This window comes from Pholcus phalangioides, unplaced genomic scaffold, assembly GCF_987345545.1.
Source record: "Pholcus phalangioides strain wild (caught in Gottingen) unplaced genomic scaffold, Ppha-v1.0 ptg000039l_1, whole genome shotgun sequence".
NCBI classification, from domain to species: domain Eukaryota; kingdom Metazoa; phylum Arthropoda; class Arachnida; order Araneae; family Pholcidae; genus Pholcus; species Pholcus phalangioides.
Window position 1 is genome coordinate 20,634,220 of NW_028301625.1, and position 14,809 is coordinate 20,649,028.

The 14,809-nt window shown below is 34.1% G+C and overlaps 1 protein-coding gene across 1 annotated transcript in view; it reads left to right on the top strand.

Moving 5' to 3' along the window:
• The window catches only part of LOC149065674 (diacylglycerol kinase theta-like), a 132,647-nt gene continuing 117,838 nt past the window's right edge, over positions 1-14,809 (top strand). Inside the window, exons 1-5 of the mRNA XM_089254062.1 lie at positions 1-485; positions 1,730-1,809; positions 8,285-8,387; positions 11,489-11,577; positions 14,393-14,524. Of these exons, the coding sequence (XP_089110188.1) occupies positions 293-485; positions 1,730-1,809; positions 8,285-8,387; positions 11,489-11,577; positions 14,393-14,524 (597 nt within the window). The 5' untranslated portion in view covers positions 1-292. The remainder of the gene's footprint in view (positions 486-1,729; positions 1,810-8,284; positions 8,388-11,488; positions 11,578-14,392; positions 14,525-14,809) is intronic.

The following is a 14,809-nucleotide window of genomic DNA, read 5'->3' on the forward strand; positions in this document are numbered from 1 at the left end:
ATTATGAGATGATGTTCCCGTGCATCCCTAGTTCATCTGGATTTTCTTTTCAGTAGTTGTGGATGTGCAAGCAGAGCAAGATGATGGTGCGTGTTGAGTGCGGTCAAGGCTTCGGCCTATCCCGTCGTTGCGATCTGAGCACAGCATCCTCCAACCGTGCTCCTATGCGTATGCTACCATACAAGGTCTAAACTTTTCCACCGCTAGCACCTTCATCAGGCAAAGATTTTGTTTCCCCTTAGAACCACTGGCTCTACAGTTTTTTTCCAATTTATTCCGCCGGTGGAACAATATGGCTGCTACCGGTGGGCCTAATGGTTCGGAAAAGTCTGGGGAAGAACAGAGTCCCGTTTCGGACGCAGAGCCTGATTTTGAGCACGGGCATGGCCATTACTTCACCAAGAAAACTTTCCACAAGCCTACTTATTGTCATCACTGTACCGATATGCTGTGGGGCCTTATTTGGCAGGGATATGTTTGTGAAGGTCAGTACAATAAACAACCCATTGAAATATACCCTAGTGTTCAGAGTGGTCGCCAAGGTTTGGCGCATTCTGTTTATATGATTGAGAATAAATATGTTCTATTTTATTAAAAAAAAATTATTTGACATTAATTCTCCATGCATTTTAGGAAATCAACTGTATTGTTTGCCTCCAGTTATTTCCCTTGTCTTATTTAGGTTGCAATAAAACCTCTTGAGGGAACCTCTCCCATATGAGAGGTGGATGTTGGAATCCATCTCATGGGTTTTCATCTTTTACATAACCTCGAATTGCAAATAGAATTATTAAGAAAGCATAGTTTTTGTAGAGAGGTATGTAAAGAAATAGAAATACCTGACTCAAAGTTGATCAGTTGCAGGAGCATATTGCTTTGCTGTCATGGTATGAACAATAGTGAATGATTGTCTTGGGGAAGTAATTTTGGATTTCCATGTTTCATTGTACCAATGAACTTATTAGTCAAATAGTTTAAAAAATATCTGCACGTTTCTGTTTCGTGTAACTTATATGAACAGCTTGGTTTCAGCATGGGCCCCTAATAATTTTAGGGGGGGGGGGAAACATAAATTTGAACATATGTTTACTGGCTAATCAAATACTTTTGACCCTAATCACAGGGATCCCTTCTAATGTAGTCTTTATCCATGATCCCCTGCAAGTCAAAGGCTGGATGTCAAGCTGCTCGTTAGGTTCTTGAACATGAACACGTTCTGACATATGCTTATTGTTTTGGATAATTCGTTGGTGTAGGAATTCTAAAAGTTTTTTCAAACCTGGGAAGTTTGTAGGTCTATTACTTTTATATTGAATCACTTTTTATTTTTATTCATGTTTTGTAATTCTCAAGTTTTTCTTTCTAATGAACTATTAAATAATGTTTAGGATGATTCCCGTGTTTGGTATTATGATTGTCTATAGTTCTTGTTTCAATTTTGAATGCAAATTTTGAGATGAAAAAAAACAACAAAAAAACATGTATAGTAGAACCTGTATGAAATAAACGTGAAGAGACTGAAATAATATATTTCAGACAGGTTTCTATTTTATAAAAGTGGATATTATACAATTAATCATCCAGTGGGACTATTTATTCTGTTCAAGACAGGTTTTCATCTCTTACCACTCTTAGAAAGGTTTATTGTATTATTCTTTTGTGATCTGTTTTATGCTTCAAGAAAATAATGAATAAGCTTAGTTATTAATATTAATAAATTTTTTTTCAGTTTGTAATTTTGTTGTTCATGAGCGCTGCTTGAAAACAGTTGTCTCCCCATGTTCAACTATTGCAATTCATGTCATTAAGGTAAATATCTAGAAACTTTTTTCTTGTTTTTAAAAACATTTTGCATGAAAAACGGATTCATTAGCAGATTCTTGTATCTTCTGAAATTTTAAACTACATAGGTTAATACATGTGAGAAAATTATTCTTTGGCATATTTTTGGATTTTTTTTCCCTAATGAAGAATGACATTTAAAAAAATCTACTCGTGCCAGGATTACTAGGTTTTGAAACCCTGAATTTCGTACAGGTATTTGTGCTCTGATGGCAAAGTTTGCTTTCATTTGTAACAAATGGTGTCACTATACTGGCAAAGACTTGTGTGGATTTCAAAATATAATTTTTTTTCAACATTTAACTTATCCATATTCAATGAACTATATTATCTCGCTCATCAGTGTCAGAGTAAAAATGGTTGGTTGGGTTACTGGTAGGACTGTCAAATCCCAGGCACAAGGTCACCATTTTGATTTAAAAAATTGGGATTGGCACCTGAACTTCTCATTTATGGTCACTTAATTGAGGTGAGGACAACAAAACATTTTTGGAATTCATATGAGCCTATCTGCACCAACATTGAAGGGGGTTGCAATGTCCTGGGAAAGTTGAGAAAAATTTTTAAACCTTTTTTTCTAAAAAAAAGTGGTTTCTCAAATTTTCTAATTCGTCAAGTCCTGGTTACTGAACATCCATATTCATTTTGAATGCCGTGTCTGTGTCATACGTTCAGAAAATAGACAAAATGCATTATTTTTTTTGTATTAAATATCAGTCATTTAACACAAGTAAAAAACTTTTATTGTGAAATAAATTATAGTATTGTTACTCAAACCATAATAAGTAAAGGCTTTGATATAATTAATATCGGCTTATAAATTTTAGACACTTAGCATCAAACTGAACAGCCTGGACATTCTAGAAGCTTATTTTTTTCATCTGCATGTATTAGACTCAGAAATGAGCTGACAAAATCACAAATGGATAGGGACACCTATGAACTCAACTGGGTTGTGTCAATGCCAGCTTTAGTAGACTACACTATATATATAACCAACACCAGCTTTAGTCAGTGTTGGTTGTATGCATAGTGTAAAATAGATCTCCAGTTTCTTATCTTCCTGTAAATCTTAATTTATCCAATTTTGGATCATACCTGGAACCATGGCCCCCACGAAGGGTGGGCTGACAAGGCTCCAGCCCTGGGGCCTGGTATGATTTTAATCATTTTTTTGTTTTTTCACACTATAAATTCATCATAAAGGTGCCCCGTGAAAGATCCCAGCCTAGGGCCATGCCTGGAACAAATTAAATGATCTTCCTTAGGATGGTATTACACTATAAAACTTTGATAAACATTATTTTATAAAACTTGAAAAATGTAACCAATGAACACATCTGTTACATTCGAGCGAACTTAACTGATCCGCCTATTGGTTGCATTTTTCAAGTTTTATAAACAAACTTTTATAAAAATTTTATAGTGTAATCCCGGTTTTAGAAAACTATGGGAATTACATTTTGACTAATGAACCTGATTTTGAATTATCTTCGTTAGCTGAGGTATCACTATGGTTTTCTGAACAGACGAATCGAGTAGCTATGGGAAGCCTCTTGAGTCCAGTAGTTGCCAACTTTTTTATGGAAAAATTTGAGCAGCAGGCAGTAACAGCTGCACCTCTCCAACCAACAATTTGGCTCCGCTACGTTGATGATACTTTCATTGTTTGCGGGCATGGAGAAGAAAATCTTCACCGATTCTGGGACCATCTCAACGGAATTCATGAAAACATCGAGTTCGCTATGGAAATAGAGCAAGGACAGCTCCCGTTCTTGGACATTCTGGTCAGCAGGTAGGGTCAACGTTTAGGCCACAGCATCTATCGCAAGCCCACTCACACCAACAAATATGTTCATAAGCTCTCCAATCAGAGAATCTACAGAGGGTATTGAAATATACAAGCACGAAAACAGCTATAATAGAAGAGAAGAAACTTTGAAATTGAGCAGATCCTGGACACCTGCAACCTTGTTTGGTGGAATCGGGGTGCCAACTACAATTGCATATAGTGTATACCCCCTCAGTCGTACCCCTGCCAATCCGAGACAGCAGTGCATATAATGCCCTATGGTTGGTAGAAGATTGGACACCAGCTCTCAGAAGAACGAGAACCTTCCCCTCCAAGATCCAGCAACAGAATGACGACAACAGCCAGTCAGATAACTCCACATCTTTTGGCCGATCAAGTTCTCCCAGCATAAGAACTGTTTTCAATTCGCTGCCAGCCATAGGATCAACTGACCAGTCACAAAACAATAGTGTGTCAAGCCACTCATGTACGTAAATACAACCTGAGACTCCGGAAAACTTGACTTTTGATCCAGTTTTATGAATTCTCCTGATGATGCCAACCACTAGTGTTGGGGAAACATTGAGAACTAACTCAAACGGACAATGGTCTTCGAACCCCAACAAACAATTTTCATCAGAAGTTGTATTTTCAGGTTATTTGGGGGTGTATGTCAGCCATGTGATTTATAAATTTTTCTTTTGCTTAGTTTGAGAGTTCTTAAAACATTCACACAAAATGAGTTATTGTAGTTATTAAAGACTTGTGTATCTGTGGATAGAAAAAATAATTTTGTATAAACTGTGTCGTTGGTCTTGGACTATTTATTGTATAGTAGCAAACATTTATCATTCGAAATTATGGTTTGCATTTTGTGTGCTGTTGAAACAACAGCATTACAAATCAGTTGGACACATGGGCCTATTCTAGGTTTTGGGACTGATGCTACCCAATATCTCAATTGTCTTTCATAATTTTAGGACATGCAGAGGCATAAACAATGTTTACAAAACTCTGCAAAGAGCTAGAAATGGAAGTGCTTTATTTGTCAAAAATGATCTTGCTAGCATTGAACAGTTAAATGCCAACAAATCCCTTTAAAAAAGTGGGCAGCATAGTAAAACCATCTGTTTTACTTTAACTTACCTTCTTACCAAGTCATTTCTGTCCTACTTATTCTAATTTTTGCAGTAGGGCCCTAGATTTTGTGTTTAGGTTAAAATGTTAAGAATTTCATATATTGGCATCAGCATAGCTGCCAACTCTCCAGAATTTCTATTCTATCTCCTGGATTCCCAAAAGATTATTTTACCTACCAAATTTTTACCTAATTGTAAAGGATCCCTATTGGTGAGGGGAGAATGTTCTGAGAAATCACCTGGGGCAAAAGCCTCAAGTCTCCCCCCCCCCTTTTCAAAAGGATGTCACATGCATAACATTAGATGCCACCATTGCGCCAAATCTTAATGGGATGTTTAGGCAAAAAAGGATTAAGTTTGCCAAAAAGCTGATGGCAATTCAACCACTTGACAGGTGAATCAGTCGGACGATCATTCGTCCTACTTTGAACGGGCCTGTCCCATTTTTTTAGCCTGCTGGAAGTCTTTATTCACAATTTTGATTTGAGTGTAGTAAAATAAATAATATAACTGCTGTGCAATAATTGGCAAGAAATGTTTAATTTTTTATGATCGATTAATGCATCACTTTTGGCTAATTGCAACTTTTTTGGTTCATTTAGCTTATTCCCCCTCCTATTTTGTGCTAATTTTTTTTATCTTGTTTTACAATGTTTTTTTTCATGAAGTCTTAGACCATTACTTTTTTTATTATTCCATTTGAAATAGAACAAAAAAAAATTCCTACAATTTTCTTTTCCTTTGTGATAAAATCCTTACTTGGTTTACATAAATTCCTTTTATATTTGTCTGTAAGGTTCTTGTAAAGAATTTGTGTCTATGCAGAAATCTTTTTAATTTTCATTTTCCAGGGTTGGCAGTTAAGCATAAGCAATGGGCTTAAAATATGTCACTAGCATCCAGGGTTGGTCTGATTTTGCCCAACCCGAAAAAACATGGTGGGTTTTTTCAGAAAAAACCCAGGTGAAAAAACCCAACAAAAACTACACCTCAAAACTGCATTTACTCGCAAACAGTATACTTTCTAATGATATTGCATTGTCATACTCTATTTCAAAAAAAATAAACAAATAAATCTGTGTATTCAATGCTATTTAGGTTATAGGAGTTAGAAAAACTCATTAAAAATTACACCTTTTTGTCCACCATTGTCCTTTATTTACAAGTAAAGAAAATAAACATTTTCATGAATGTTTTCTAACTCACAATTACCAATCCTTTTCAATAACACCTTTTGATTTGAGTGATCTCTTTCACTAATTTATTTGCTTTTTCACATCCAATCCAAGTTTGTTTCTCAGTTTTGACCATACTAGTCGAAAAGTAGAAAAAATATGCTCAATATTGATGCAGATGTGGATGTAATTCAATGCAGGTCTTCCAAAAATATTTGCAAGAGTCTGCATTTAAAATTTTATTTTTTTCTGCCTTGCAATACATGATTTTCCACAACTTTTTTGCTTCAACTGACTATCACGTTTTGTGAAAACATTGTTCCTGGATAGAAATCTGCGTCTTGTATTTGAATTATCTGTAGTGCAATAACAAATTCTGTATTTTGTTTTTCGATCCATTGTTCAGCGGAAGCTTCTTGTTCCTTAATTAATCTTTTTCCTATCAAAGCAGGATCAGTCATATTTGCAAGGAAAGGAAATGGAGTTAGTGCTTTTTCAAAGCGATGTGCAACACACTCCTTATACTAAGATAGTTCTTTGCTTTCCAATACATCTAGCCGTATGTCTACTGTCTGTTCAAGAGTACAACTATCTCTTTGTAAATTATCTCTAGGGCTTTACAATACTCGATAACTTCACTTGCAAGTTGACACATTTTCTTAATCCTATGTTATCTAAAATATCACAATACTTTTTTCAATTTCCTTATGTTCAATGGATATTTCTATGTATTTTTGGTAATTATGGATGAATGAAGATTCATAAAATGGGCTGAACAGCCAAAAGCAAGGACATGTGGATGGTTTTGGACAATTATGTCACAAAGTTTTTTCATTTTGTTCTTGTTATTGCAAAAATCAGCAAAAACACTATTATACTCTTGCTTGATAGTATCCATAGCCCTTTCAGTTATTTCTGCACAGAATTCTGCTGTTTTCTTGTATGAGCCACATTCTACAGTATCTATTAAGTGGGTGCTCTAGCCAGTGTGGATACTCACTGCGATGGAGTCAGCATTTGCATTTGACCAACCGTCCAACATCAGAGTGATAGTTGAATTTTTCAATTTCTCTGCCATTAGCATATCAACAGTTTTATCTGCCTCATCTAATAATGATCCAGCTAATTTCTTCCTATTAGGAGGGATATAACCCGGATGCAAAGAATTAACCATTTCTCTAAATGCATCACTGTCGGCTATGTTAAAAGGTATATTGTTAGCATAAAAAAATTCGGATACTTTCAAGAACTAACCTCTGGCAGTTACTTGTTTTAACAATAAATTGTCCCATTGGCCTTTGGTTTTTGATATGTTCCAGCATCTACAATAATATTTGAAATTCCGGATGTAGAAAAATCATCTTCAAGAGGTTGCTCTCTTTTTAGTGAAGTAGATGTCTCTTCACTACATGAAGGTTCATTATCAGTGTTTGATGAACATGAAAATAAGGAATGAACTTCTGATTTCTTGCATTTATTCACATGAGCACGGATTCTTTCCACTTTTGCACTAACTATGGTATTGCAAAGCTTACATAAGTCACTTGCCATTTGTTATATGTGTTATCATTTTTATTCACCATAGTCCATTCAATGGACTGTTTTCTTCCAGAACCTTCAGTCCTTGGCATAGCTGACTAAATTTTACTACTGAAACTTACACTTCTCTCAAAGTAAAATTTTAGAACTTGGACAGTTTATACACATAAAGTAACAAAAACACTTGTCTAGCTAAGCAGCAGAAAGAAATGGTGAAATGCTGTATCCAGGAGGGAAAACATCTATTATCCAGTCCAGTCGGATCGATCTGTTTCAGAATTTAGTTGCTTACAAATAATTTGTTAGGGATTTTGTTTTTTTAACCATAGTTCTAATAAATTCTTTACTTATTATTTGGGAACAGTGTTTCTCCACTAGGTGTTTGAACTCTGGTTATGCTTTAAGCACACATGAAACCAGCTAAAATTTTTATCAATACTGATTTAATGTTCTGTTCTGATTATTATTAATATACTTATATACATAATGATTGCCATAAATTACCCAGTCTATTATATTTATTTACAGCATATATAACTTTCTTTCCTTATGCTTCAATATCAAAAGCCCTGAAAAAACACCCAAAAACCCTGAAAAAACCCTAAAAACACACCAAAAACCCGAAGAAGCCCAGTGGGTTGGGTTTTTTTCTGAAAAAACCCGGGTTTTTACCAACCCTGCATAGCATCTGAATGCTTTATCTTGCCCATGCATTATTGTACAGAAAAATGTTTGTTTTCTATTACCCCTAAAAGTGTGTGTGATGAGTTTGCAATCATCTTACATTCCTATTTCAGAAACCAGTTCCACACTGCTGGTCCGAACCTGGACACTTGAAGAGAAAATTTTGCAGTGTATGCCGTAAAAGAATTGAAGACAGTTGTGCTGTTCGTTGTGAAAGTAAGATTTTTTTTTTTAAATATAGGTCTTACAGTTAGTTTTTCAAGTGAATAATGTAACTTGAAAAATTAAAAGAGTTTAGGATCTTCAAAAGGAAATGATTTAAAACACAGACATGTATCAACCCTTCATTAGGGTAAGAAATTTTTCAGCCCACCCCCCTTTCCGGAAATCTACCTTTTACCCGGCATCCATGAGTGATGGGCATAGGAAACTACTTCAGGAATGCTCTTGAGTATCACAGCTCTAGATAAACAAGAAGTTTCACTTGCTCTAAATAAATGACATCAGAATAACCCTGATAGATGAACATAAGAGATAGACATGTTTGGTTCACTTTTAAAAATATACAGGGCATCCATAATTAAACTGTACTGCTTCTATAGAAACAGGTTTTCTTCCTCTTACAGAACGAACAGCCAACGATCCTGTGGTTTCAATATTCGTTATCATACTCTGAAGGTTTTTAACATTTATTGGACCTTTTTGAATCCTCTTCTAAGTCTGATATTTCCGTAGAGCAGCTACTGCGGAATTACTGTTTTGGTAAAACAATTTGACCAAAAAAGTCCAATCTCATAAACTTATTGTCATTGTGAGCAGCAAACACATTGAGAAACAAGATCTCCACGAATATTTCTAGGTTTTATAACAGTTGCTGCATGACATCACATAAATTTACATGTTTACTGCAGGTATTCAAAGTGAATCGCCCTCTGGTGGCGACATGTGCAACTAATTTTTTTTTCCTGAAACACACAAATTCCCATCACTTCATGAAGTCCTCCAAAAAATTTCACACTTTTCTAATGACTGGTTTCGTCTGGAGGCTACTTTAAAATAGGGTCTTTTAATTATGGACGCCCTGTATTTCTTTGCCCTGAACAGGTTTTCTTAGATTTGATATATGTTGCTAATAATTCATCCCATATCCACCCTTGCCCCTCTCTCTGAAACAGTTCAGAGAACAAATGGTATGAGAGCAAAGCTGCAACTTGCAACTAGGGTTGGGAGTCGGGGAAAGTCAGGTTTTGCCGTCCCGAATTCATCTCATAACCACCCCTTCAACATTACACAGGGGCACCTAAATGTGTGAGCATGAGAAGACCCTGACAAGTATCTAGTTGCAGCCCTGTATGAGGGATGAAATTTCTCAGTTTTAGGGAAGTTTGTTTCCCTGCAGCCTATATACTGGCTATTCTCTCACAAGAGGCACATGCCCAATCGCAGTGGAATGAAAATAACAAAAACAGCATGTTTTTACGATACAGAAAAGCAAGGAAAAATATACAAATAGTGATAATAAAAAATTCAATGCAAATAGTAATAAAAAATTCAATGCAAATAGTAATAAAAAATTCAATGCAAATAGTAATAAAAAATTCAATGCAAATATAATACAAAATATAAATACATGCAAGGGGGGGGGAGAAAGTCATTAAAAAGTGCATGACAACTTCCACACCTGAGAAAGCGAAAAAGGGGGGGGGGCAGAGAACAGCTCTTACCCGCATTCAAAGCCAGCCTATTTATGGCATAAATTAGTTTTGTTTCCATTAAATTGCACATGTACCTTTGTGAAAATAGTATACGATTGGTTTGCCCATTCAAATAGTTGAAATGTTTTCGAGATAGTGGGAGAAAAAACCTAAATGCGCAAAAGTTTCAGTTGAAATATTCACTGTTTTGCTATCTAGCTGCTATACAGTTATGGTTATCATTGGTAGGTACTGGTCATGGCACTTTTATGTCCAGGTTTGACACCTGTGACCGTGCAGTGATGGTTATCTGAATACAACTTTCTGTGGTTTTCCAACTTTGAGTTGGCTATCCCTTTGAAAAATGTGTCACTATGATAATCAGCTGACTTACAACACATATATATTCAGAGGCAACGAGGGAGGGCGAACATGGGGGCTCGTACCTATCTCCCAGATGATCAAAAATGAAAAATATTAAATATTCTTGTAAAAAAATTAAAATACTTTATATGCAATTCTGATCAATTTCTATTGCTTTAAATGCTCTTCAGAGGTAGTTAACTCAAAATTTGTCTCGAAGAGATTTCCTGTGCCCCCAAACCCTCCAAAGGTTGGCATATGGCATAAATTTTGCATATGCCCCTATGTTCAATTCAATCAGGTCAATTGGCGACTATAAAATCAGTACTGGTATTAAAATTTTGTGTTACTGCTAAATTGGAGAGAGGATGGAAAAATTTTTCCAAGTTACCTTCTCTCCAGTGATGATACTGTAACTTTGGCCTGAAATTAAATAATTTTGTTTAGCCTAAATATAAACATTAAGAAGAAAAAATATTGACACACACAAAGAACTCAGTTATTAGTTTGTCTCAATGGAAATTATTACAGAGGGAAGAATATTGCTATTTAAAAATATTGTACAGTCCAACCCACTTATAAGGAAGTAAAAAAACAGTGAATTTTTTTGTTATATGCAAACTTTGTTACATCCCTACTGGCTTCGAAAATGGTAAGATTAAGCAAAATGAAACATTATCTTGCACATACCCATTTTTTAAAATAATATAAGTACTTTAAAAATAGATTGTTATAAAAATTAATGTTATATTTAAAAAAAATTGAAATCTGATTAAAATTTCCCATAATTAAATATGTGAACAAAAATATATTAATCGCTACTAGTTTATTTTTCTTTCATATGATCTTGGACGTTGAATGTTTTGTGTTAAAAACATATTTTAAACCTTGGAAAATTTTCCTAGGACTCCACGAAAAGTAAAACACTGACTGTTTTTCCTGAAGAAAAAACCCTACTGGTGGGGCTCCTAAGAAATTTACTTGGCACTTAAATTTTTTTTTTTTTGATTTGTCAATCCCTGACATAGGTTCCACAATATAAATGGGCATAGCCATTTCTTCAAAGGTAAAATGGTAGTGAATTGCCTCTGTGGCAACAGACCTGACTATACTAGTAGGACAACCATTGGTTGCAACTGCCAATTTTCGGAACAGGTTACTTATTTTATGCTCATCTATAGTATTTTAACTTGGAAAAAATATAAATATATGTATATTTTTATTTTCTTTCTTTACAATATTCCTATTTTTTAATTGTAGTTTGCGAGTATTGTGTTCATGCAGAGTGCCAGGATTTCAGTGTTGCTGACTGTAAAGAATGTGCCACTTATGCTCCCAGCAGAGATCAAGTAATATACATTCTTAAAATTACATTAGATGCTTTTAAGTATGTTCTATGTTTTTCTGCAATTTTGGTTTTGATTAGCCAGTCAAATGCTTTATACAATGACCACACATTGACTTCCATTATAAAAACTGATATGATGTTTGATTAATATTTATTTCCCTGTTTTATTCTGTTATATTTCATCCAATACAATTCCTGATATCTGACCAGTGCTTCTTGCTTTACAGTGTTTTGAAATTGTAACTTGAATTGTAATCACCCTGTGTTTTGGTTGCAAGATATATTCGAATATTATGCCCAATAAAAATATTGTTTTGATTATTTTGTTGGGGTATTCAACACTTTTTGTAGTAATTGAATTTTCAAGATAACTGAAATCAAAACATTGTATAGCATAGAACAGGTGCTTATATGGATTTGTATTGATAGAAGAATAGATAATCCACTCTTATTGTCTAATAGCTAATTCCTCAACTGTTCCAGTCTTGGAAGGAACTTCTAATTATCAAAAAAAAAAAATTCTAATGCTGTCATCTGTCAATTTAGAAGCTGTCAAAAAAGAAATTTTATTAAAAGTTTTATTTAAAGTTAAAAAATTTAAATTTTTTATCAAGGCCCGGGATTGTGTAAGTTTAAAAAATGGCAGAACACACACAGAACAAATTATTCATGAAATATAAGGTAATCCAAATCTCACGCACAAGAAAGTGTTTATAGCTATAAATTAAGGAATCTCTCTTAATTCCCTATCAATGATTTAAAAAACAAGGACATTTTATTCATGTAAAACGCTTCAAATGAGAAACAATTTTCTATAAAAAAAATAATTTTTTTTATCTTGCTTTCAATTTTTTTATATGTTTTATTTACACAGATGTGTATACAGGGGTCTGTCTAGCCAAAATTTTGGTTTCTTTTCCGCACCTTTGACAAAATTCTGGATCTGAAAAACATACCCTTCACAGAATAAAAATTAATGAAACCATAAATTTGGCATTTCTTTTGTGATAGATTAACTAGATTATTTCTCTTCCCGCAAAATTATTTTTCACAAAATTAATGACCTTTTCACAAAAATAGGGCCCTGTGTAAAAAGTCTGGATAGACCCCGTGTATATGTCCATATAGGGCCACAACTAAGGGAGGGTAGGAGGGTCTGGTGCCCTAAATGTGTTGGGCCAAAAAGGTGTCAAGTTTACTCTTTTTCCATTAAAATTATGGGGGGAGGGGTTTACTAAAAAAGTGGATGCTGGCCCTGGACAACAGTTATCAGTTATTTTTTGGCCTTGTGTCCATATTCGTAATGCAGCATGTATGTCCATGGTTCTTGTTGCATATTCTTATTTAATGATTAAATACAATTGCATTAGAGTAACTGATCTTTTCTTGTCTTTAGTTTGATATGTCACTAATACATTTGGACCCGGTTATAAACACGGATATTACGAACTTTCACTTATAAAAAGTTTTTCCATGTCCCTTGAATTTCGTATTGCTTATCGGTGTTATTTTGATTGCTTATAACAAACATTGATTTCAGCAGAATACGCCTATAACAAATTTTCAACTGGTTTTCAAACAAGAATTTTCCAGAATTTCTTTGTATTCTTAACTAAATCTTATCTGAAAACTTACCTTTCTACAATGCTTAGTTAGAGCTGAAAATGTGTTTTTTTCCTGGAAGACATTCTATTGGGGGGTTTTTGGTATTTATTGTAAAATCATCTTTGCTTTTTTTTTTTTTACTGTTCTTCATTGGGTCAGATTTTGCTTGAAAAAAGTCTTGGAAAAAGGAAGAGAAAGATTAGTTTATTCTTAAGAACATAACCTCCAAAACGCCTTTGTTGCATTTGCCACCAGGGGTGTTATAGCTGGGGTGCTGTGGGTGCTCCCCACAGTATTTTTTTACTATGCTTCAAAGCAGCCCCAGAATTGATTCAGAAATCGAAGTTTCCTACATAAAACTCGATTCGAGCACCCACAGGTCTATCGTGTGCAAGTAAATTTTCAGAATGTCCAAGCGCAAAACGCTGTCTATAGCTTTCATAATTGAAGCGATACAGTTGGCTTAAAGTCAAAAAGTGAAGTATCAAAGAAATTCAAGATTACTCTAAGTTTGTTATTCAAGATTTTGAAGAGCGAAGAGAAATTCCAATTGAAAGACGAAGAATCCGATGGTGATCTGAACATCTGTAAGAAGAGATTAAGAGAAGGACCTCACGCTGATATGGAGGCAGCTCTTGCATTGTTTGAAAAAAGTGAGAAGGAAATACTGTACATATGTTCCACTGACCAGGACCCTATTAAAAGACTTCACATTCAGCATGCTTATTAGGCAAATATGTTTTTAACACAAAACATTCCATGTCCAAAATCATATCAAGGAAAAATAAACTAGTAGAGATTAATATTTTTTTGTTCACATATTTAATTATGGAAAATTTTAATCAGATTTCACTTTTTTTAAAATATAACAGATGAATTTTCATAATCTATTTTTAAAGTACTTATATTATTTAAAAAAAATGGGTATGTGCTTGTAGATAATGTTTCATTTTTCTTAATCGTACCATTTTCCAAGAAAGTAAGGATATAACAAAGTTTGCATATAACATTCACTTTTTTTACTTAATTATAAGTGGGTTGGACTGTACAATATTTTCAAATAGCGCTGTTATTTTAACAAATAGTCTCCCCCTTTGTAATAATTTCCATGGAGTCAAACTAATAACTAAGTTCTTTGTCAATATTTTTTTTTCAACAGAAACAATTTCTTAATGTTTATATTTAGGCTAAACAAAATTATTTAATTTCAGGCCAAAGTTACACAGTATCATCACTGGAGAGAAGGCAATCTTCCTGGAAATTCCAAATGTCATTCATGTAAGAAGACTTGTTGGTCAACCGAGTGCCTTGCTGGCATGAGATGTGAGTGGTGTGGCATAACAGTAAGTTATTTTCAATTCGGTTATTTTATGCTTTTTGTTCAGCTCCTTAAATTTGAAAAAATTAATGTTAGAAAAAATTTATTGTTATACATCAAGGTTTTTCCCCATTATAAATAGAATATTTTTTCACACAATTATTGACAAAACATAATTTTCTGCTACATTTCTATTTTAGTTTCCATATATGTTTACTATCAAATAAGTATCCATGTTCAAGAAAATGTTTCTATTTTATGAAGTTGAAGTTTTTTAACTAAAAACATTAAGCTTATTGTTTTGATATTA